General features: G+C 40.7%; 1 protein-coding gene across 1 annotated transcript; it reads left to right on the top strand.

Annotated features, from left to right (window-relative positions):
- The first annotated feature begins 304 nt into the window (after nt 1-304).
- On the top strand, nt 305-24,242 carry LOC135505864 (sphingosine-1-phosphate phosphatase 1-like). The gene is made up of 3 exons (XM_064925060.1): nt 305-1,406; nt 8,867-8,956; nt 20,239-24,242. Exons 1-3 carry the CDS (start codon nt 591-593, stop codon nt 20,788-20,790), a joined length of 1,458 nt encoding a protein of 485 aa, XP_064781132.1. The 5' UTR covers nt 305-590; the 3' UTR covers nt 20,791-24,242.
- The last annotated feature ends 251 nt before the right edge of the window (nt 24,243-24,493 follow it).

The following is a 24,493-nucleotide window of genomic DNA, read 5'->3' as shown; positions in this document are numbered from 1 at the left end:
CAGTACTCACCAAAATATGGAGTTTCGTAAAGCATCACTGCCCTTATGTACTTACAAAAAAGGTCTAAGTAAACATGTAATCAATGATCTTTTGGGATACTGTACTGCTGCTGGATCAGCCGACCTGCGTGGTAGTAATTCGTTATTTTATTCGAGGTGCCGAAGGTGGATTTGGTGAACTGAAAGTATTTTAATTATGTAACAACATTCCAACCTTGTTTAGCATTGCTTTAGCATTGCTTCCACTATTTGTATGCCTTTGCGTCACTTTCAATTGGGGACTTTTATTTTGAAGTCAACCCGCAAATTCCACTATTGTTGCTAATCGTTATGGTGGTGAGCTTCTCAAACGCGCCGGCCACAGGCATAACTGGTACGGATTATTTTTGTGACAAGTAGCTACCTACATCAGACTCCCCTCCTCCGATCTAGCTACAAATTTTGTATTCCAACGACTTTTCAACTAAACTGGAGTTTATCGTATTTCCTCTTTTGTCTGTGAAAGCTACCTACAGTAGCGACCGAGACTCCATCTTGCATGTGATTTGGAGGGCGGCTAGCTAGCTAAACTAGTTTGTGTCAGACGTACTATGGCGAAAGATCTAAAAACGATGTTCGTACGGTGTTGTGGGTATTTGCAAGATCCGCACCATGTAGCATCATTTCAAAAGCTCTGTGGTGTTCAAGGCTCATTCCCAGTCAAACTGAGCAGGAAAGAATGGGAAAATGATTTTTTTGTTAACGGTGCCTGCGTGAAACGCCACCAGGACCAAAGTGGAAACGGCGAGGGACATGTTAGCGGACAGCAAATCGAAGGTCCTCTGCAAAGAAAAAGCGTAACTGCCGGAGAACAACATAATGACTGTTCAAACAAGCTGCAACATGGAACAGCTCTGGTGTCTGGGATAGGGGAGACACCCGAACAACAGACGGTTTCCCATGAGGGAAACAGACAAAGTAGCGGCTGTAGATTGACTGGGAATTCGTCCAAAGCTGTTGAGAGTGACCGCGAGAATGGGGACTCTAGTGGAAGGGTCAAACCTCTTCGCAGGAACTCACTGACTGGGGATGTAGGCCAGGAGTTTATTATTCAGAATAAGTTCCTATTCTACCTTTTCACATTCGGGTCCGAGCTTGGTAACGAGATGTTCTTCATTGTTTTCTTCCCCTTCCTAATTTGGAATGTAGATGCTTTTGTCAGCCGGCGAATCCTTGTGGTCTGGATTTGGAATCTTTTCCTCGGTCAATCTACTAAAGACATTGTCCGCTGGACGCGACCAGCATCTCCGCCTGTGGTTAAAGTGGAGGTGTTTTACAACTCGGAGTACAGTATGCCATCAACGCATGCCATGTCCGGGACCGCCATCCCTTTCTCTCTCTTCCTACTCACGTATGGACGCTGGCAGGTAGGCTATATGCATCAAACCTAGCCTATGATCACAATTTTGAAACTATAAGATTTGTTTACAAACCATTTAGTATTTTGGGATTCTGATATGGTATTGACAGTTGAACTACACTCATGAAACATTTATCCACCTCATTCTAAAGGCACTGTAAATATATTCAAAATTGTATCCCAACGCCCACACATTCGGACTGAGCATTTAAGTGGCTCAGGGAAATGAATTATGACCAAATATATTTGAGTTATATAAATAAAGAAACAGTGATTTTAAAAATAAAGTGATGATTAAAAAAATGGACTGCATGAGGGCTTTAGAATTTCATTAAGTTTTGTAATGGAGTTGCAACGGGATACAGGGTTTATGTATCCCAATTTGCCCAGGCTAAAAAAAAAAATAAGATTTCTGCGCATGTTCATGATTTAAAGAAATTGTTACGGGGTGCTCGGCGGCGACGCCCCCTTCCTTCATCGCCTTTGTCTGGACGTTTGGGTCTTTGCGTGTCAAAAAAAGATTACGTCAAATAACGCAGTTGTGTGTAATACATTTGCACGTGCAATCCAAGCGCCACCACTGTCAGTAGCACTGTCAAAGCTGTACAAAAAAAGTCTGCAAACACCGGCCACCAACGATGTGTTTACTGTACCGCGTTGGTAATAAAGCATGATTTGTTCGAAAGCAACAATACAACCAGCCTGAAAACAATGACCAGTAGAAACTGCAGTCATTTTCATTATTCTTAACAAGGATTCCGGCTAAATCATTGCTAGTGGAATTTGCGTGTTGTCTTCAAAATAAAAGTACATCGTTGAAAGCGATGCAGAAAGTTACAATTGGTGGAATTGTGCCATATTTAGACGAGGTAATATTGAACAAGGTTGGAATGTGAAGCAATGAAATGGGGTATCAGTCTACTCTGCGACAGCCAACAGAACACAACTGTGAAAAGTTTACGCAAATATTAGTTTTGTAGCTCTTATGTGAAATCACCTTCCCAGTCAGCCTATTGTGTGTATTGACATTCATATTGCACTGTAAAGCTTTACCTAAAGATTGGAGATCAATGAAATGGGGTATCAGTCTACTCAATACCCAATATCTTTTCCCAACGTCCTCCTCAGTTATCAGACTCCAAAACACTCACACAGTATTGTTTTTCCTCTGGAATAGTGTTCAATACGCATAGGTTGACAAGAACTGTGGCTCAATTCAGTTGTTTCAGAGTCCCGCAATAAGAGCTACGACGCTAATGTTCTCTGGGTGTTGCTGACTAGACTGATCCCCCATGCCATTGATCCACAATCCATAGGTAAGGCTGTACAATTAAATAAATATGCCCACGATGCAATTCCAAAGTATAATACGTCCAGTGTGATTTCAACAGATTTTTGTCAAATTAACAAATTGTCTTGTTGTTTTTCTTTTACATTCCAACCTCATTTAGCATGAGTTATTCTACTATTTGTATTCATTTGCATCACTGCCAAGGACATACTTTTATTTTGAAGGCTAACCGCAAAGTCCACTATTGCGGCTAATCCTTATTGTGGCTAGCTTCACATAGATGTGTCCGACCACCATTAATCAAATAAGAACTGTCTTATAAATTAGGGTTATTTTAGACGATGACACCTAGCTATATAGTTAGCTAGTTATTAACTATAGCAACTGAAACAGATGAAGTCGTTTTGCTATGTTTTTGGGGAAGAACATTCCATGAGCTAGCTAGCTCTTTTTTTATGACCAGCACTGTAGGTGCGCGAGACAACTTTACCAGCATACATATCGATGAGTCGTTGTTACTTATGAAATACGAGTGATAGTGTAATCACTGTGAAATAACTACGCAAAAAATAATGACCGCTTTAAATTATTATTTGACATGTATCTTTTTTGACACGCAAAGACCCAAACAGCTTTCCATAGTTCGCTGGTGTAGCCTTCAACATTTATGGAATGCCGTAGTTTCAGATTCTCGCAATAAGAGCTTCGATGCTAAACTTCTCTGGGTGTCATTGAGTAGACTGATACCCCCATGTCATCCACAATCCATAGGTAAGGCTGTACAGTGAAATAATTGTGCCCCCAATGCAATTCTAAAGTCTAATACATCAAATGTGATTTCACATTTTTGTCAAATTGTCTTTTGTTGAATTTATATAACTTTCCAACCTCGTTTAGCATGATTTATTCAATTATGGCATAATTCCACTATTTGTAGTCCTTTGCTTCACTGTCAACAACAGACATTTTTCACGAGTGTGGTTAATCCTTATTGTGGCTAGCTTTACATAGGTGGGTCCGACCACCGTTAATCAAATAAGAACTGTCTTATAAATTAGGGGTATTTTAGATAGTTAGCAAGCAAACTTTTGGTACTGAAACAGCTTATACTGTTTAGCTATATTTTTGGGAAATAATATTGTTTGCTTCCATGAGCTTGCTAGCTTTTTTTAAACGTCTGACTTCAACTGTATATTTTTGGGAATGTTCGTTCATATCGCTGCTTAATTAATTTTTTATTTCAGCCGTTCAGAAACATGTTCAGCTACATTAGAAAATTAATATGTGCCTAAAATAACACATGCCCATAATGTGATCTGTATGCTTAGATTTAAGAAAGAGGTTTCCAGAGGGGCGAAACTCCGTAGCCACTGCCTATTCATTTTTTAAAAACTGAATGTCTAGAATGAGCTTTATGATACATTTACATAACACTATCAAATTCTATGGCAGCCATGTTAGCTCCTCGTTAACATAACATGGGAATATTTAAACAATGCTTTAACCTCTAGCGACGAGCAATCCCTTATCCGGGAGCGTAATCATAGCCTCGAGCGCATTACCATAACGCAACTTTTTCTATTCATGAAAATCGCAAATTAAATAAATATATTCAAACACAAGCTTAGCCTTTTGTTAACAACACTGTCATCTCATATTTTCAAAATATGCGTTACAGCCAATGCTAGACAAGCATTTGTGTAAGTTTAGCATGGCATAATGCTATGCTAGGCCGTGCTGGCAGCAGGTAACATTATCACAAAAATAAGAAAAGCAACCAACTTAAATAATTTACCTTTGAAGAACTTCAGATGCTTTCACTCAGGAGAATCCCAGTTTGATAGCAAATGTTCCTTTTTTCCAAAAATAATATTTTTGTATGTGAAAAACGGCACGTTTGTTCATCCTGCTTGGCTGAGAAATCGACCGAAAATACTTAAACTATACCGCCAAACCTTTTTCAAAATTTGCTCCATAATATCGACAAACATGGCAAACGTTGTTTAGGATCCATCCTCAAGGTGTTTTTCACATATCTATTCAATAATCTATCTGTGGTGGCAGTTATATTGTCATCAGAAGCAAATGGAAAAATACTGCAGCTGGAGAATATGCAATAATTGCAACGGAGGACACCAAGCGACCACCTGGTAAATGTAGTCTCTTGTCAATCTTCCAATGATATGCCTACAAAAAAACGTCACAATGCTGTCGACACGTTGGGGAAGCGACAGAAAGACTAAGCTCAGTCGTGGCCCATTCACAGCCATATAAGGAGTCATTGCCATGAGGCGGTTTCAAAAAATGCGTCACTTCCTGGTTGAATTTTTATCTGTTTTTTTTCTGTAACATCAGTTCTGTGGCACTCACAGACAATATCTTTGAAGTTTTGGTAATGTCAGAGTGTTTTCTTTCCAAAGCTGTCAATTATATGCATAGTTGCATCTTTTCGTGACAAAATATCTTGTTTAAAACGGGAACGTTTTTCATCCCAAAATTTAAATAGCGCCCCCTATATCCAAGAAGTTAACTGAATGTTTAGAATTGGAACAATATTCTAAAAGTTGGCTTAACTCTAAATATATGGCTCTGGGTACACTTACCCGTAGGATATTAAAAATCAGCATTTCTGTGTCGGAATGGTTTGGGGGTGCGATTTGATATGTGTGTTTCTTGGGTGTGTCCACCACCAAGACACCCATCTGTCTGATCCTTGCTCACAGAGAGCAAACCAGCTGTGTAACGTGAGCCCCAGTTAGAGGTGGGGGAGGAGAGGGACACAACAGCCAGGATGACAGAGGGATTCATGTGATGTGGTTTTATAACAATTCACAGCACATTTAACATTTCCGGGACATGTTTATTCGGCAATCCCAAAGTTGTCTGTCTGACCGCCCGCAGTATGAACCATTCCAACCGTGCCTCAGACTTCTCTGTCGGGTCCTGCGGTGATGCAGGTCTTGATTGTGAACACAAGGTGAGGTAGAGGGTACCTAGCTGGCAAACGTTAGCTAGCCCAAGTGTGGCTTACAGCTAGCTTGCTAGACAAGAAGATCCATGGTCTCTCCCGGTGAAATTGATTTAGAAAATTGTCTCAATACTCTCACCACTTGAGTGTTGTACATAAATAAAGATCACTGTTAACAGTAGTGTCGTTGCAAGGGATTTATTATAGTTAGCTAACTATATGGAAAACAGTGTTCATCTTCTCATTCTGCAGCAAAAATCTGGCTGACTGCCGATAGTTGTCACTGCAGCGCAAGTGACAACTACTTAAAAGTCCAGGCACCGTTTCCCCCCCCCCCCCCGGACTGGATCAAATGTAAAACATGAAATAGTTCCGATTGTGGTCTCAACATTACAATATCATGCATGGAGCTCAGAGATGTGTGAAATTGTGCAATTTAATCACAACTCTGAACCTTTTCAAATGTTTTTATTTAACTGGGCAAGTCAGTTAATAACATTCTTATTTGCAATTTATGGAATTTTCCAAGTATTCCAAAGGAGCATGTTGACAGTTGATCATGTCCCTCTTAGTGTTATATCAATGATCCTAAATCTATTCTGACAAGTATTATTGCAGATCATTTCATGATGTACTTCGATGTTGTATAAAGGTAAACAAAATAGGGAAACCTGTCACCTTTTAAACATTGCTTAGGCCCAACTCAACATCCTTGCCTCCTTTCATTCAGGTTGGTTGCTCAAATTAGCTAATTTTCCAGTGAAAACAGAGTGAAAAATTTGTGGCTGCTTACTATTGCACAAAAGCCTGCTTTTTAATGCTGCATGCTCACTGCTTGTACATTAACCCCGACAGCCCTCCCCCATATCCTAGCAAGCAATCTTACTGGTTCAGTCATATCAGGAGAGATGTGTTGTGATGCCCTCTTAATGGGAAAAGTAAGAGTGGCTAATCTCAGAACCAATACGACTGAACATGTGTGATAAGAGAGAGAACAGGCTGTTTCATTATCCCTTGTGTAACTGAGCCACAGACTCAGTTCAGCGGGTTTAAAGAGTGTGTTGATCCAGCGAAGAGAAGTTAGCATCTCCCTGCAGTTTTGGGTGAACTGTAGCCTAGTAGCCTAGTCCATGTGATTGGATGTCCAGGCTTCTGTCACAGCCTATCCCCACCATGACATTTCACTCATGACATTGTCATTGGCAATCATCAGAATAAAGGCCTTCTACTCCTCTCCATTTTTATGGTTTGATATTATCCGTTTAGTTGACCAATGAGCACAGAAATGGATGCAATTTGCTAAGCCTATTTGGTCGTAATATAGCAAGACATTTGCTTCGAATTCTGATTTACAGTAGGACTGTTTCAGTATCATCTTGGCCCGGAATGGCCAACTCCAGTCCTTGGGGGCCTGATTGGTGTCACTTTTCCCCCAGCCCCAGTTTACACTGCAATAATCAACTAATCATAATCTTCAGTTTAGAATGGAATTAGTTTAATCAGCTATGTTTGCTAGGGATTGGGAAAAGGTGTGACACCACTCCGGCCAGTAAAAAGCATATTATAGCCCGCTTGGAGTTTGCTAAAAGGCTCTGACCATGAGAAACAAGATTCTCTGGTCTGATGAAACCAAGATTGAACTCTTTGGCCTGAATGCCAAGCGTCACGTCTGGAGGAAATCTGGCACCATCCCTATGGTGGTGGCAGCATCATGCTGTGGGGATGATTTTCAGCAGCAGAGACTGGGAGATTAGTCAGGATCGAGACAAAGATGAACGGCGCAAAGTACAGAGATCTTTGACGAAAACCTGCTCCAGAGCGCTCAGACTGGGGCTAAGGTTCACCTTCCGACAGGACAACAACCCTAAGCACACAGTCAAGACAACGTAGGAGGAGCTTCGGGACAAGTCTCGAACAGTTCTGGAGAGACCTGAAAATAGCTGTGCAGCGACACTCCCCATACAACCTGACAGAGCTTGAGAGGATCTGCAGAGAAGAATGGGAGAAACTACCCAAATACAGGTGTGCCAAGCTTGTAGCGTCATAACCAAGAAGAATTGAGGCAGTAAATTACTGAGTAAAAAGAAAAGGGTCTGAATCGTTGTTTTTTTTTTGCAAACATTTCTAAAAACGATTTCATCAATTTAAGAATAAGGCATTAACGTAACAAAATGTGGAAAAAGTCAAGGGATCTGAATACTTTCTGAATGCACTGTATTGAAGGAGGGTAATTCGTTCCCTCCCAAAGCCCCCAAAAGGTTTGACAACCATCCCCTATTATGGATCGCCCCCATGCCAGTAAATTTAGATCTGTCCCTAACCAGACTCAATAAATATCTTAACGTTACAAACATCTTAACTTTATTTACAAATGTCAAACATTAACATCCTTCTGCCAAATAATCTTTCTATGGATTACAGTGGGGCTCTGCCAATAAATCTATACCAAATCACTAAAATATTTGACTAATTTCAGAATCTGTTTTTCTTGAAGGGGAACAGAGACAAAAGCAAAGACCTCTTGGGGAAAATCTGCCTTGTCTATGGCATTCAAATTCACGGTTCATTGTTAATCTGTCCATCAAACATCTGGGTAGGCCTATTCTGATACTTGAAAAGAGTCTCATTACTGTACATTTTTGGCAATGGGGCTATTCAATCCTGACCTTCTAAGGCATTGTACAACTTGTTTTCTTTTCTTCCTTGTGTTTAGTCTCATAGGTTAATAAATGACTTTCCGTGATTGGCCTGATAGTTCTCCCACCTGGTTTCACCATAGACATTAAAACCCTTAGATAGTCATAGCGCTGATGTCATCCACATGTTCCGATGTAAAACTCAGTGGAGCATGAAACCGGGAATTATTAGAATTTGAAGCTCACCGTACTGCTGAATGGCACCAAAAAATCACTAAGGATCATTGTGAAAATGGCCATAACTAGCAAAGGATCATGGTCGATATAGTCGTTTTCATCCTGCCTGAAAGCCTCATAGCTTGTCAGCCCGTGATTGGTCTATGTCAGCACGTGTGTAATTGAATGAATAGCTTTTTACACACTTGAGATAGAACACACGGTACCTGTGACTGATTGGTATTCAGCTTCTTAAGCACAGCTAATATGTATAGGCTGAAGTTTTTAAATCATGAATGTGAACAATAGTAACCCCCTCCCCTTTTTTCCCCCCCGTTTGTTGCTCTTGCTCACAGTACCCTTTCCTGTTTGGCTTGAGTCTGGCCATCTGCTGGAGTTTCCTCGTCTGTGTAAGCAGAGTCTACATGGGTATGCACTCTGTCCTGGTAAGTCAATAGTATTTTAGACCAAACAAGAACCTTTTCTTGAAATATGAGGGGGTGAAACATGCATTTTAAGAAATGTTTATACATTTGTTGTTGAAGACATTCAAGGTTTAACCTGCAATCCAAACCGAATCCATGCTCCATTTCATGATAGTTCCACCTCGTGGTTTCCGTCTTGCCATGCCTTCATTGAAACACCTTATTCTAAAATAGGATCTCCATGTTAAAATCAATCTACTTTCACCCCTGCTTGCTCAATACAGATGTTCTGTACACACCAGGGTGATTTGAAAATGGTGTGATGTTTTTCATATTGTGTTGTACTGCTTTGGGTGCATGAAAGCACTTAACTTATTTATTATTATTATTATAACCACCACATAGAATCATTTTACATTTACATTTTAAGTCATTTGGCAGACGCTCTTATCCAGAGCGACTTACAAATCAGACAGAAATGTAGACTATCCTCTGTCCATTTGCTTCAGTGCATATTCAAGCCAGGCTCAAAACATACACTGCCGCTTCAGAAAAAAAAGCCCTGTACCTGACTCGCTTTTCCAATAGTTGGACGTTTACAGGAGTTAACATCGTCTTTTGAATGTCGTGATTATTATTTTATTTTTTTATAGCCTTTATGCCTTTTTAAATCCATGCCCCCTTTGACTTTTCCCAAATTACTCTATTTAACACACTGACGTTGTTAGAATGTCTATCACTAACATAATTTGTGTTAGGAGGACATGTCACCCCCCCACCCCACCTTCACTCAACAGTTGCCTGCCCAGCTGATAATGGCCCATCTAAACTATATCAAAGTTAATTTTACACATATAATAATAGATGTAGCCTTAAAACCAGATTTAAATTGAGTCTGATGGTGGACAATATTATCAATTGTCAAATTGTGACTGATGAACAGCGCAGCGTGTGGAATTGAAACGGGAAAAACTAAAAGCAAGTCCTTCTACAGAGTTGCATCATTTTGTTGTACGATTTTTAGTCTTTTATAAACCATGCAAAACATACACAAACAACATCCTACAAATATCAACTACATCACACCTGCCCAGACCCACTAGCACATACCCCCATCTCCAGAACCCAAATCACTTTCTGCCACATGGCCTGAAACGGCACCATTTTGTTTCTCTCCATAGCCCACGCACATTCAATATATTAAATAAATCATTTGATTTTTCCATTGTTAATGATAGCCGATTTGATTGATTTTCCAAGTTTTTAGTATCTGTTTTTTCAAGATGAGTGATGTAGAGAATTGTCCTACCTATCGGGTTTCTCACTCCACCCCCATATACCATGTCTTGAAATAGGCAGACTTTCCAGACCTTAAAACATTCCCAGAAGGCATGGATTTTTCACTCGTTATTAGTTTAACACTTAAAGGAAGAATCTACCCAAAACCACTCATTACTATAAATTGTCAGTGTTAAATAAAACTGTCAGAACAATATTTTTCGTGAACAAATGTTTCATTTTGTCATTATAATAAGGTTGGTAGCAACGTGAAAATCTGTGGAAATCTGTTGCAACTCGAGTCGACTACAAAAGCGACAAAGCAATGCTCTCTCTATGGGGTAGCTGTAACTACTCACAATAATACTAAAGTCAATATCAGCACGTGGAGTAACAGTTTAAGGTGATTTTTACAGCTATCAATTTACGAGTCTACAATCTCACAATGTTCAACCTGCAGATTGATGTGCCTCAGAGTGGAGCCCCCCCCCCCATTTTTTAAAATTGTATTTTAAATAACATTATAGGATTTTAGTTTTTGGTCCAAAAATCACCAGGAATTCAGCTACAAATTACTTTAATTTAGGAAATCTGTTCAAATATTCTCACAAATAAAAAAAGATGTGATCATGTCCCAATGTAATCAATGTATGAAATTATTTGTATTTGAAAATGACAATCTCTAGTTGTGGTCATTTTGTAGAGTACAAATTATTATAATTATGTTCCGGCCTCCCGACCATCCGGATTGACAAAAATCCGCCCATGGCGGGATCTAGTTGCCTACCCCTGCTCTGCAGCTTGATAAAATGCTCAATCAAATTTTAAGTTTAATTTCCTAGGCTTGTCTTAATCTTATGGCTTAGATCCCGCTAACGGGATTGATATGACAGCTAGTGAAAGTGCAGGGCGCCAAATTACACCATTTTAAAGACAAACTTGTTGTTAATCCCACCACTGTGTCCGATTTCAAAAAGGCTTTACGACGAAAGCACACCACATGATTGTTAGGTCTGCACCTCGTCACAGAAAAACACAGCCATTTTTCCAGCCAAAGAGAGGAGTCACAAAAAGCAGAAATAAAGAAAATTAATCACTAACCTTTGATCTTCATCAGATGACACTCATAGGACTTCATTACACTACATGTATGTTTTGTTCGATAAAGTTCATATTTATATCCCAAAAATATCAGTTTACATTGGCGTATTACGTTCTGTAATGTTTTGCTTCATAAAAATCAGCCGATTTATTTTTATTTATTTATTTATTTTTTTTTATTTTGATCTTTTTACAGAAATACTCATTATAAATGTTGATGAAAATACAAGTGAATGGAACTTTAGATACAATTCTCCTTAATGCAACCGCTGTGTCAGATAAAAAAAAAAAAAGCTTTACCGAAAAAGCACCACTGAGTATTTCTGAGTACAGCGCTAAAACACAAAAACAAGCCATACAGATATCCACCATGTTGTGCAGTCAACAGAAGTCAGAAATACCATTTACATACCTTTGATCTTCATCAGAATGCACTCCCAGGAATTCCAGTTCCACAAATGTTTGATTTCAAATCAAATCAAATTTTATTTGTCACATACACATGGTTAGCAGATGTTAATGCGACTGTAGCGAAATGCTTGTGCTTCCAGTTCCGACAATGCAGTAATAACCAACAAGTAATCTAACTAACAATTCCAAAACTAATATCTTATACACAGTGTAAGGGGATAAAGAATATGTACATAAAGATATGAATGAGTGATGGTGCAGAGCAGCATAGGCAAGATACAGTAGATGGCATCGAGTACAGTATATACATATGAGATGAGTATGTAAACAAAGTGGCATAGTTAAAGTGGCTAGTGATACATGTATTACATAAGGATGCAGTAGATGATAGAGTACAGTATATATACGTATACATATGAGATGAATAATGTAGGGTATGTAAACATATTAGGTAGCATTGTTTAAAGTGGCTAGTGATATATTTTACATCCTTTCCTATCAATTCCCATTATTGAAGTGGCTGGAGTTGAGTCAGTGTGTTGGCAGCAGCCACTCAATGTTAGTGGTTTCTGTTTAACAGTCTGATGGCCTTGAGATAGAAGCTGTTTTTCAGTCTCTCGGTCCCAGCTTTGATGCACCTGTACTGACCTCGCCTTCTGGATGATAGCGGGGTGAACAGGCAGTGGCTCGGGTGGGTGTTGTCCTTGATATTTATGGCCTTCCTGTAACATCGGGTGGTGTAGGTGTCCTGGAGGGCAGGTAGTTTGCCCCCGGTGATACGTTGTGCAGACCTCACTACCCTCTGGAGAGCCTTACGGTTGTGCGCGGAGCAGTTGCCGTACCAGGCGGTGATGCAGCCCGCCAGGATGCTCTCGATTGTGCATCTGTAGAAGTTTGTGAGTGTTTTTGGTGACAAGCTGAATTTCTTCAGCCTCCTGAGGTTGAAGAGGCGCTGCTGCGCCTTCTTCACGATGCTGTCTGTGTGAGTGGACCAATTTAGTTTGTCTGTGATGTGTATGCCGAGGAACTTAAAACTTACTACCCTCTCCACTACTGTTCCATCGATGTGGATAGGTGTTCCCTCTGCTGTTTCCTGAAGTCCACAATCATCTCCTTAGTTTTGTTGACGTTGAGTGTGAGGTTATTGTCCTGACACCACACTCCGAGGGCCCTCACCTCCTCCCTGTAGGCCGTCTCGTCGTTGTTGGTAATCAAGCCTACCACTGTTGTCGTCCGCAAACTTGATGATTGAGTTGGAGGCGTGCTTTGCCGCGCAGTCGTGGGTGAACAGGGAGTACAGGAAAGGGCTCAGAACGCACCCTTGTGGGGCCCCAGTGTTGAGGATCAGCGGGGTGGAGATGTTGTTGCCTACCCTCACCACGTGGGGCGGCCCGTCAGGAAGTCCAGTACCCAGTTGCACAGGGCGGGGTCGAGACTCAGGGTCTCGAGCTTGATGACGAGCTTGGAGGGTACTATGGTGTTAAATGCCGAGCTGTAGTCATTTACATTACATTTAAGTCATTTAGTCGATGAACAGCATTCTCACATAGGTATTCCTCTTGTCCAGATGGGTTAGGGCAGTGTGCAGTGTGGTTGAGATTGCGTCGTCTGTGGACCTATTTGGGCGGTAAGCAAATTGGAGTGGGTCTAAGGTGTCAGGTAGGGTGGAGGTGATATGGACCTTGACTAGTCTCTCAAAGCACTTCATGATGACGGAAGTGAGTGCTACGGGGCGGTAGTCATTTAGCTCAGTTACCTTAGCTTTCTTGGGAACAGGAACAATGGTGGCCCTCTTGAAGCATGTGGGAACAGCAGACTGGTATAGGGATTGATTGAATATGTCCGTAAACACACCAGCCAGCTGGTCTGCGCATGCTCTGAGGGCGCGGCTGGGGATGCCGTCTGGGCCTGCAGCCTTGCGAGGGTTAACACGTTTAAATGTTTTACTCACCTCGGCTGCAGTGAAGGAGAGACCGCATGTTTCCGTTACAGGCCGTGTCAGTGGCACTGTATTGTCCTCAAAGCGGGCAAAAAAGTTATTTAGTCTGCCAGGGAGCAAGACATCCTGGTCCATGACTGGGCTGGATTTCTTTTTGTCGTCCGTGATTGACTGTAGACCCTGCCACATACCTTTTGTGTCTGAGCCGTTGAATTGAGATTCTACTTTGTCTCTATACTGACGCTTAGCTTGTTTGATAGCCTTACGGAGGGAATAGCTGCACTGTTTGTATTCAGTCATGTTACCAGTCACCTTGCTCTGATTTAAAAGCAGTGGTTCGCGCTTTCAGTTTCACGCGAATGCTGCCATCAATCCACGGTTTCTGGTTAGGGAATGTTTTAATCGTTGCTATGGGAACGACATCTTCAACGCACATTCCAATGAACTCGCACACCGAATCAGCGTATTCGTCAATGTTGTTGCCTGACGCAATACAAAACATGTCCCAGTCCACGTGATGGAAGCAGTCTTGGAGTGTGGAATCAGCTTGGTCGGACCAGCGTTGGACAGACTTCAGCGTGGGAGCTTCTTGTTTTAGTTTTTGTCTGTAGGCAGGGATCAGCAAAATGGAGTCGTGGTCAGCTTTTCCGAAAGGGGAGCGGGGCAGGGCCTTATATGCGCCGCGGAAGTTAGAATAACAGCGATCCAAGGTTTTGCCAGCCCTGGTGGCGCAATCGATATGCTGATACATTTTAGGGAGTCTTGTTTTCAGATTAGCCTTGTTAAAATCCCCAGCAACAATGAATGCAGCCTCAGGATGTGTGGATTCCAGTTTGCAAAGAGTCAAATAAAGTTCGTTCAGAGCCATCGATGTGTCTGCTTGGGGGGGAATATATACGGCTGTGATTATAATCGAAGAGAATTCTCTTGGTAGATAATGCGGTCTACATTTGATTGTGAGGAATTCTAAATCAGGTGAACAGAAGGATTTGAGTTCCTGTATGTTTCTGTGATCACACCACGTCTCGTTAGCCATAAGGCATACGCCCCCACACCTTTCTGGTAAGAAAAGTGGTTTGTTTCTGTCGGCGCGATGTGTGGAGAAACCCGCTGGCTGCACCGCATCCGAGAGTGTCTCTCCAGTGAGCCATGTTTCCGTGAAGCAAAGAACGTTACAGTCTCTGATGTCCCTCTGGAATGCTACCCTTGCTCGGATTTCATCAACCTTGTTGTCAAGAGACTGGACATTGGCGAGAAGAATGCTAAGAATGCTAGGAAGTGGGGCACGATGTGCCCGTCTCTGTAGTCTGACCAGAAGACCACCTCGTTTCCCTCTTTTACGAAGTAGTTTTTTCCGGTCGCCGGCTGGGATCCATTCCGTTGTTCTGGTTGAAAGGCAGAACACAGGATCCACTTCTCGAAAGTCATATTCTTGGTCGTACTGATGGTGAGTTGACGCTGATCTTATATTCAGTAGTTCTTCTCGACTGTATGTAATGAAACCTAAGATGACCTGGGGTACTAATGTAAGAAATAACACGTAAAACAACAAAAAACTGCATAGTTTCCTAGGAACGCGAAGTGAGGCGGCCATCTCTGTCGGCGCCGGTAAAGTCCATTTATGTCCAAATACCTCTTTGGTTTGTGCGTTTAGTACACAATCCAAACTCACGAGGCGCGGGCAAGTCCAGGCGAAAGTTCAGACAAAAAGTAATGTTCGTAGAAACATGTCAGATGAAGTATGGAATCAGCCTTTAGGATGTTTTTTTCATAAATCTTCAATAATGTTTCAACCGGAGAATTCCTTTGTCTGTAGAAATGCAATAGAACGCAGCTAACTCTCACGTGAGCGTGCGTGATCAGCTCATGGCACTCTGCCAGACCCCGGACTCAATCAGCTCTCATTTCCCCCTCCTTCACAGTAGAAGCCTCAAACAAGGTTCTGAAGACTGTTGACATCTAGTGGGAGCCTTAGGAAGTGCAATATGACCCCATAGACACTGTATAGGCAATGCATGGAAAACTACAAACCTCAGATTTCCCACTTCCTGGTTGGATTTTTTTCTCAGGTTTTTGCCTGCCAAATGAGTTCTGTTATACTCAGACATCATTCAAACCGTTTTAGAAACTTGTGTTTTCTATCCAAATCTACTAATACTATGCATATATTAGCAACTGGGCCTGAGTAGCAGGCAGTTTACTCTGGGCACCTTATTCAACCATTCATCCTTATTCATCAAAGCTACTCAATACTGCCCCATCCAAGTTAAATTATGTAGATTCATCTTGGCCTTTGTTTCACCAGCCCTTTCCCCAAATTTAGTTTCTCACTACTACATGTTGTATAATGGAAATGCACAAATAATTTTGTTGCAGTCTTTCTCATGTCATTCAAACAAGTCTGGTGCTTCATGCTCTAAACGACTCAATTTTCTAGTTCTGCTGTCTGTAAAGAAATGGGCGGGCTGTCGGTTGACCCAAATGCTTTGATTGGACAGAGCTCAGCTTCATCTCAGTTCACTCGCTTTTTATTGCACGACAAGTTCCACTCATACGTTTTGCTCAGATCATTTAGATTGGTGCTGCCAACTGGGTATATGATCAGTTGGCGAGGATGTTTGCCAGCAAGCTAATAATGTGTATAATATCTAACAAGCGGCATGAGCGTAGGAAAACAGGATAAAACGTTGATGCTGATTTCTGAGTTGACAGCAAACTTGCATGCCTGCTGCTAGTTTTGAGAATTCAAACACACCTCTTCTGCTCCTGCAGCTTGTTGTGGTCTATAAAGCTGCAGAGAGATGCTTTTAAGTAGGCCTCTGTTATTGACTACAACCATTTTAAAACATGTTATAACACTTCCGTTTTTCATCATTAGGGGTCCTAGCACCCAAGGTTAAAATAAGTGATGGGCATTTTGAGTCTTTTCAGTGAGGTGGATCATTCGACACTTTGTCAGTAGGATATCCGATTTTTTCCAAATCAGTCCATCTTGTGACATTTTGACTTCTGAGGTGTGCACAAGGACTTTCATTTTTACCTATCTCTGAAATTGTTCAGTGGAGTTGATGCTTAACCCATTCAAGTGTGTATGTGTATGTGCACGTCTTTCCAAAGGTAATAAGGGCAAAGTTCAGTTGAGGGCCAACCTCACCATGTTAGATGTCTTATCCAGGACATTTTTTTAATTTTCCTTTTTTCCACCCTGACACTTTGGTTCATATTCAACATCATGACATGGCTCTTGCACAATGTTTACTCTTATCTGTAAAGAACCTTGAACTTTTTCTGAACGTCTCAATAGATTGATAAGATGCTCAAGTTGAATTACTGAGGCTAGGCCTAACCTAAATCATGTAGTAGTGCCACTTTCACAATCCTTTGCCCCAACATTTAGTTTTCAATCAAAAATATTTTGTATAATGGAAATGCACCAATTATTTTGTAGCATGAAGTTCATTATTGTAAAGTGATTGTGTTTGCCGAGTACTCGGAAAAAACAATTATCATAACGGATATGGAGAATTTTCAGCATGCAATTATAATACACGTGTATTATTATTATTCGTGATCGAAAAATAGATGTTCAGCTGCCAGCACACATCTTTCTCTTGTTGTCAAACAAGTCTGAGGTGGTGCCTGCTCTAAATTGCTCAATTGGCTAGTTCTTCTGTCTATAAAGAAATGGGCGGGCTGTAGGTTGATTCTACTGCTACAATTGGATAGAGCGCAGCTGTATCTCTGTTAACTCGCACTTTATTGCATGAACATTTCTCATGTTCTGCTCCGATTATTTAGATTGGTGCTGCCAACTGGTTATATGGTCAGTCGTTTGACGAGGACATCTTCCAACAAGCTAATAATGTGTATATTTAATTGATAATGCCAGAGAAGCTGTAGTTTGGAGGATATATTGGCATGGATGTTCGTCTTGGGATGGCAAACCTTGCCAATATATCCTCCTAACCATGGCTTCTGGGGCGTTATCACTTTTATACACCGGGGTACCAACCTATTGAAATAATGATTGACATATTTCCATTTAACATTATTTTGATTTAATTTATTCATACTATTTCATCCTTCCATGCGGATATTAGTCCCGAGGTTGCTACCCAAGCCATCTGGTCGTTCATTTCATTGTATTGTATTGTTTCCAGTTAAGGTTCACTGGTCGTTAGTTCGATTGGGCAGGTTGCTATGGCAAACAAAAATTGTTGCTATAGACCCCCCCCCCAGCTAGCCAACTACACAGCTAACACTATCACTACAGACTGGAGCAGGAAAGATGCCGAATTAGCTGCATTTAGTTTTTCTATTGACAGGTCTTTGTATACAGTGCCTTCAAAGTATTCACAACCCTTTACTTGTTTCACATTTTGTTACAGCCTGAATAAAACATTTATTACATGTAGGTTTTGTATCACTGATCTGTTCTCCATATTCTTCAAGCCTTGGCTGTGCCAGTAAATAAAATATTAGTCCCATCAGTGTGAGCTGCACAATTCAATTTACATGGTCACCTCACTCAAAACACCCTATTTTTTTAGGAGGCCAAACCCATGATTTGGTCAAACAGTAAAGTACACTATCCTCATGATTCCTTTAACGAAGGTGTCTGTGTGCCCCTGTAGACTACTTGTTGTGCTGGGGTCTGCTACTGTGTTGAGCCACTCTCCTTTCCCGGGGGAAATAAACGCTCTGGGGAAAATAGTGTCCTGATTGTGTAACATTTTAAAATTCTATTGTGGGGAAGACAAAGCTATCCCGTTGTTATAGTTGAATAAAGAAGGTTATCAGCTTTCTGTAGGTATAATTTGTATTTCTCAGCTCTCAATTTTGAGCTCAATAGAAACTATTTTACAACCAAGATATTTGATATGGCTTTGACATACGGAGCATGCAACATGCACTTTGGCCATTGCGACTGCATAGGCCTCATTGGGCGCTAGGCTACAACTACAATGTTTTTTGGGACATAAAACATGTACTGTTAGATTAACATGGCTACTGGCAGTGGGTATTATATTTAGAGTTACCAATCTAGCTAATGTGTTTTGAATTTCCACTTACTCAGTTGGTGAATTAGCCACAAATACAGTAATGGTGACCGCCCTCAATGGCAGTGTCCATGCTAGAACGGGTTATATCCATGATGGGTCCTCTATTTATCTCCGATATAAAGTTGTTTTTGGGTAAGTTTCCGAAATGCCCCCCCCCCCCCCCCGGATGTCTGGACCACTCTTGATACACAGGAAGCTGTTGCGCATGAAAAACCCAGCGACGTTGCAGTTCCTGGCACCTACTACCATACCCCGTTCAAAGGCACTTGAATATTTTGTTCATGTTGCCTATTCACCCTCTGAATGGCACACACAATCCATGTCTCAAGGCATATAAATCCTTCTTTGTATTTAACAAATGACATCAATAAGGGATCATAGCTTTCACCTGGATTCACTTGGTCAATCTATGTCATGGAAAGAGCATATTTTGTACACTCCGTGTATATCAGTGCATTTGTATCAACCTAACCATTACGAAACTTCTATTAATTCAAATAAGCCTCATTGTCAATGAAAGAAAAAGTGTCAATTCGACACTCATTGACCTCCATACAAAAATTCCTCACTTCATGGGCTATTTTTCGTGAACAGGTTTTGGGCTGAGTAAAACCTCTGGCTTTGCCTCTTCCTCTCTGGTATAAATTATAATGGATTTATATATTTTCCACAATCTGCCTTTTTTCTGGCATGCAAATGGATTTTGACATGGATTTTTTTTAAATTGTGCAGCCCTCTGTTGAATTTCAAAATCCCTATGTGGCCCTTGAGCCAAAAGGTTTGCTTAAGGGTGAAAAAAACAAAACAATTTGTCTGCGGGGGCCCTCTAGTGTCCAGGGGCCCATTTTTCAGAGTGTGTCTCAATCAGTCCAAAGTTGACTGAAGAGGATGTGGATTACTTAAGAGAGCTGAGTTCAGGTTTTGGGATCATTGCAAGTTTGCAAACTTGATTTTCTGTTTAAAATCCCTTCATTGTATTTCAGATGACTTAATGTCTTTGAGGGAAAGATCAGGGACAATTGAACGGCTAATGAAGTTATTTAAATATATTGCCTCTGTCTTTTTTTGGTGTAAAATGGTGTTTGAACTATTTTGTTGTCATGTCATTTGAACATGGATTTTTTTTTAATTCACAGATTAATAGTAGTAGTTGAGAAATAATTATAGATCCTGTGTGTGTTAAGAGTATAAGGGTGCTTCCAAGGCTGTTGGATTTCTATCCGTCAGAAAAATCACAATCTATCCATCAACCATGGGCCCCCTCCTCCTTGTTTTTTTTTAATGACCAATTTATCCCTTTTACCAAAGTGCACCTTCTAATTACATAGCCCTCCTATTGTGTACTCGAGCAGCACTTCCCTTTTTTTTTCTACAAGTTATCCATCAACTAAATGAAGATGTGGTTGCGTTTTTCCCAATAGTTTCTCCCCACCACACTGCTGCGTTGACATGTGTTTAATGTATTTGGGTTTCAAAGCACCCTAATATCCTTTGCAATCTCTGTTTTACAGGAGGTCATCACTGGCTTTCTATACAGCCTGCTGATCCTGGCCGTCTTCCAATCAACGTTGGACCAGATTGACAGTTTCTACCTGACGAGCCACCATGCACCACTAGTCATTGTCATCCTGCACGTAGGCTTAGGCTTCCTGGCGTTCACCCTGGACACATGGAGCACCTCACGGGGTGACACAGCGCAGGCTCTGGGCACTGGGGCCGGGGCTGCCCTGGCCTCCCACCTCAACCACCAGCTGGGCCTGCTGGCCGACCCACCACTTTCCTCCCTGCCCCTGGCACTGCCCCCCCTGAGTGCTGCCCTATTGGCCCGCTCCCTGCTGCGCCTACTGCTTGGGGTGGTCGTCCTGCTTGCCACCCGGGCTGCAATGAAAGCAGCCACCATTCCGCTGGCCTGCCGGGTGTTTGGGCTGCCTGCTGGTGATGTACGGCAGGCACGGCAGCACATGGAAGTTGAGCTATCTTACCGCTACATCGTCTATGGCACTGTGAGCTTCAGCTGCGTCTGTCTGGTTCCCCTCCTCTTCAGCTACCTGAACCTCTCCTGAACAGACTCGATAATCTGCTAATCAGCCTCCACCCCTTGTGCTTAAACAGTACATATGTACAGCAGAGACATGGCCACATGCCTATTATATTATGGTGACCGGGAGACAAAAAAACATATGTCAACTCTAAACATGTCCACCAACTTTTTTGGGAGGGGTTGTCTTTTTCATCTCTGTCACCAGTTGTCATGTTGTCAGTCTGTGCTGTTAAAAGTAAGCCCAGCTACCACATAACGTTCTGAGAACCATATGTTTCTTAGAGCTTGGTGAGAGTGTGGTTGTCTTATGGTTATTTTGCATAAATGCTTCCCACAAGTTTCTGGGAATGGCGCATGATAGTTGCTTGGCTTTGAAACATTCTCAGCACATTTAAGGAACTTGATGTGCTGAGATATTTCATTACTATAACAGAAAGTTTCCAAAAGTTCAAACATGGTTACATTTAAATTTTAGTAAAGTTTTAGGAACGTTCTCCAACTGGTTTGACATTGGGTATGTTCTCAAATAGTTCAGAGAACGTTAAGAACGTTCTTCTGTAGGAATTTCAGTACTTCAGCAATACGTTTCCTCATGGTTCTGTTTAAAGCAATGTTCTCAAACTGTTCTAGAATGTTATTTTAAAAATACATTCCGTTCTCAGCGTGAACAGCATCTTTTTTTAAAGTTGTCAGGTGTTGGCCACGCCCTCTAATAGGCCACACCTGATCTTAATGAGCGCTTGTTACCTTTGAAATGGGTTCAGTTTGAATAGACTAAAATTAACAGCGTTGTATGAGTCAAAAAAAACCCATTGCATGCTAGCTCCATCCTGGTGGCGTAGTGGACTAATTCAATGGATAAACACGGATCATAGGTTTGAATCTCATTGACGCCATGTCACAAAAAATAAATGTGTTTGCATGATTTAATGCCTACGCAAATTAATGTCCATGTGTTCTTCCTGTGCTCAGAGTTCAAAACAGTTAAACTAAGCTAGCAGTGTTATTAAAAGTCTTATTGAAACATGTTCTTAGAATGTTATTTAAGTTCAAATCAGAATGTTAATAAAACCTCCTGGAAAACTTTCAGGGAACCGTAGTAAAATGTTCTCAGAACCTCTCTTCTACCTAAAAATGTATGTTCTCGGAACAGGCAAAAATGTTCACTTCTGTTCTCAGAATGTTTAAGAAATGTTGTTTTTTACCGGTCAGGAAATGTATGGCTTCATTCCCAGAACCTATAGGAAACCAAAAACGTGTGTTCCCACAACTTCCAATGAACCAAAAGTGCTAGCTGGGAGGTGTTTGTTTTATATCAGCCAAAATCCATCTCCTCTTGATTACGCTCTGCTCCCAACAGAAGACCCTTAAATAGAAACACAGATACTGGCTCCAGTTTTTTCAAAACATTTAAGCCAGATCAAAACGACCCTGTGTTCAATTCTGCTCCCCGTTCAGATGTCGTCCTTCCTCATTTTTGTATGTAGTTTTATGAAGAAACTGAAGCAAATCTCTAACATAGCACATGTGCTACAACAAAGATCATGTTAAATGAGCCCATGAGATTTGGGTCAACTTTAAAAAAAAAAAAAATGTGTGTATCTTTCTAAAATTAAGGGGAACAAAGTTGATTGTGGAAAGGATTGAGACAAAATATCCCCTCTGTTCCATACAGGCCCTTATCCTGCTCACTACATCAATATTATTTACCCTTGAAACAAATAAACAGGAGGAACCTCTTGAAACAATAAACTGGACTCAATTCCAACCCCTACAAGTTCAGTTTGATGTCATTTCAGTTACCATTTTCCCTTGAATTTATATTTTTGTTCATAGGAACATACCACAAAAATGGCACCTTACCATTTGAGAGAGACCATGCCCCTCCTGGATGTTTTTTTCCCTCTCAGAAATATGTGAGATTTGCAACTTGCAAGTGGAAGGATATTATACTCACTGTGATCTCAAGGCATGATTATTGGGGCATTAATCTGATGTAATTACAATGGCTGTGTTTACACACAAGGCCTAATAAGATGTTTTCATTTCATATTCAATCCTTTTTGTTTGACTGTCCACATTGCACATACACATTGACCCTGCCTTTGAAATAGCACACAGACACTGGTTATTTAGTGTCACTGTTCCTTTCTATCGTTTGTTGATTTTTTTTCTATGTTATGTCTTTAGCTTAACCTCTTTGGTCTTATTTATAATGTAGACTACTGTAACAGTTTTGCGATTATCTCTGACGGGCTGACATGCTTGCAACCAAGATCAGTGTTTGTTCCTATCATGACACTGAGAATGACACAAAAATCAGTTGAGAGCAAAACAATCTGAGCGTCCAGACTCCGGTCACATGCAGAGCATTGGAAATGTATAGGATTTTAGTACCACTGCAGAGCATTGGACATGTATAGGATTTTAGTACCACATACAAATGTGGTACTAAATTAGAACTCAGAAGATCAGGGACCTCGTTTATAAAACATTCTTTTGCACGTATTTGATTGTACATTTAGCTTACAATGAAATCCACAACAGATTATTTAAAAACCTTGAAATGTGCGTACCTCTTAAGTTAGCAACAGACCATGCTTACAACTGTATTCCAAGCAAGACGTCATTTTGCTTCTTTGGACAAATGGAGGTGCATATGCCATAGGTTAACTGTAAGGACGTTGATCTAAGGATTTGTGGTCTACGAATGAATATTATTATTATTATTATTATGGTTATATTAAGACAAACAGGAAAATCAAATTATTGTCCACTTGATGAAACAATTTGGTGAGTTGTTGAAAGCACAGTTTGGGAAAATGATTCTTTTTATCGTAATAGTATTGCAAGATAATTCTTGTCTGTTCTTATGCGATAAACTTAATCTGTAGGGCCAAATGCAACCAATATTGGCCACCATATTACCACAAGGTGATCTCTCGTTAAACCATCAATTCACACTAAGATCACCCGCACAGGGATCTCAAATGCTTTCAACATTTCCTGATCCCTTAAAGTCGAGCTATGTGCTCGGTCGGTGTGATGTTAGTCTGCTTTCGCCCCAAAATGGTTTCATTTTTTTTTCTCGACAGGGCATTATTTGTGGTATACACCTGGTCATTGAGCAGACCAAGCGCAGATGTACCTATTTGACAATCATTCCGTACAACTGAAATAAATGATTTCCTCGTTTTCCATGCAAAATCTACTGTTGCAAGTTACCCTACACACATTATGAATGGAAACCTCATTTGTACGTACTTAAACATCTCCAATTCATGTAATTCTTTAACAACAACTTGTCTTAATTCTGAATGGGCATTTCTTATCAAGAGGATGAATTAAAATATCCCAGAACTGTCCACCTCTAAAATGTGTAATTAAATCAAGACAATCACAATTGAGTTAATATAATCTGTTTTCATTAAATTGTTGTCAAATAAAGTTGTCAGATGACTTTTTAAATTCTAATTATGTTGATGTTTAAAATGAAATATTCTTACAATGAATTACCAGCTTTGCAATTTTCAATGTTCCTAATGGGTACATTTTTCATTGGGGTTGGGAGTAGAAAACTTAGACGACACTGTCTGGTATCAAACTGATTTGACACGATAACAACGGGAGAAACTAATATGCAGTTGAAGTCGGAAGTTTACATACACTTAGGTTGGTGTCATTAACTCGTTTTTCAACCACTCCACAAATTTCTTAAACTACAG

Source organism: Oncorhynchus masou, chromosome 19, assembly GCF_036934945.1.
Source record: "Oncorhynchus masou masou isolate Uvic2021 chromosome 19, UVic_Omas_1.1, whole genome shotgun sequence".
Taxonomy (NCBI): domain Eukaryota; kingdom Metazoa; phylum Chordata; class Actinopteri; order Salmoniformes; family Salmonidae; genus Oncorhynchus; species Oncorhynchus masou.
The sequence above is the reverse complement of the archived record's forward strand: the minus strand, read 5'-3'. Positions and strand labels throughout refer to the sequence as shown.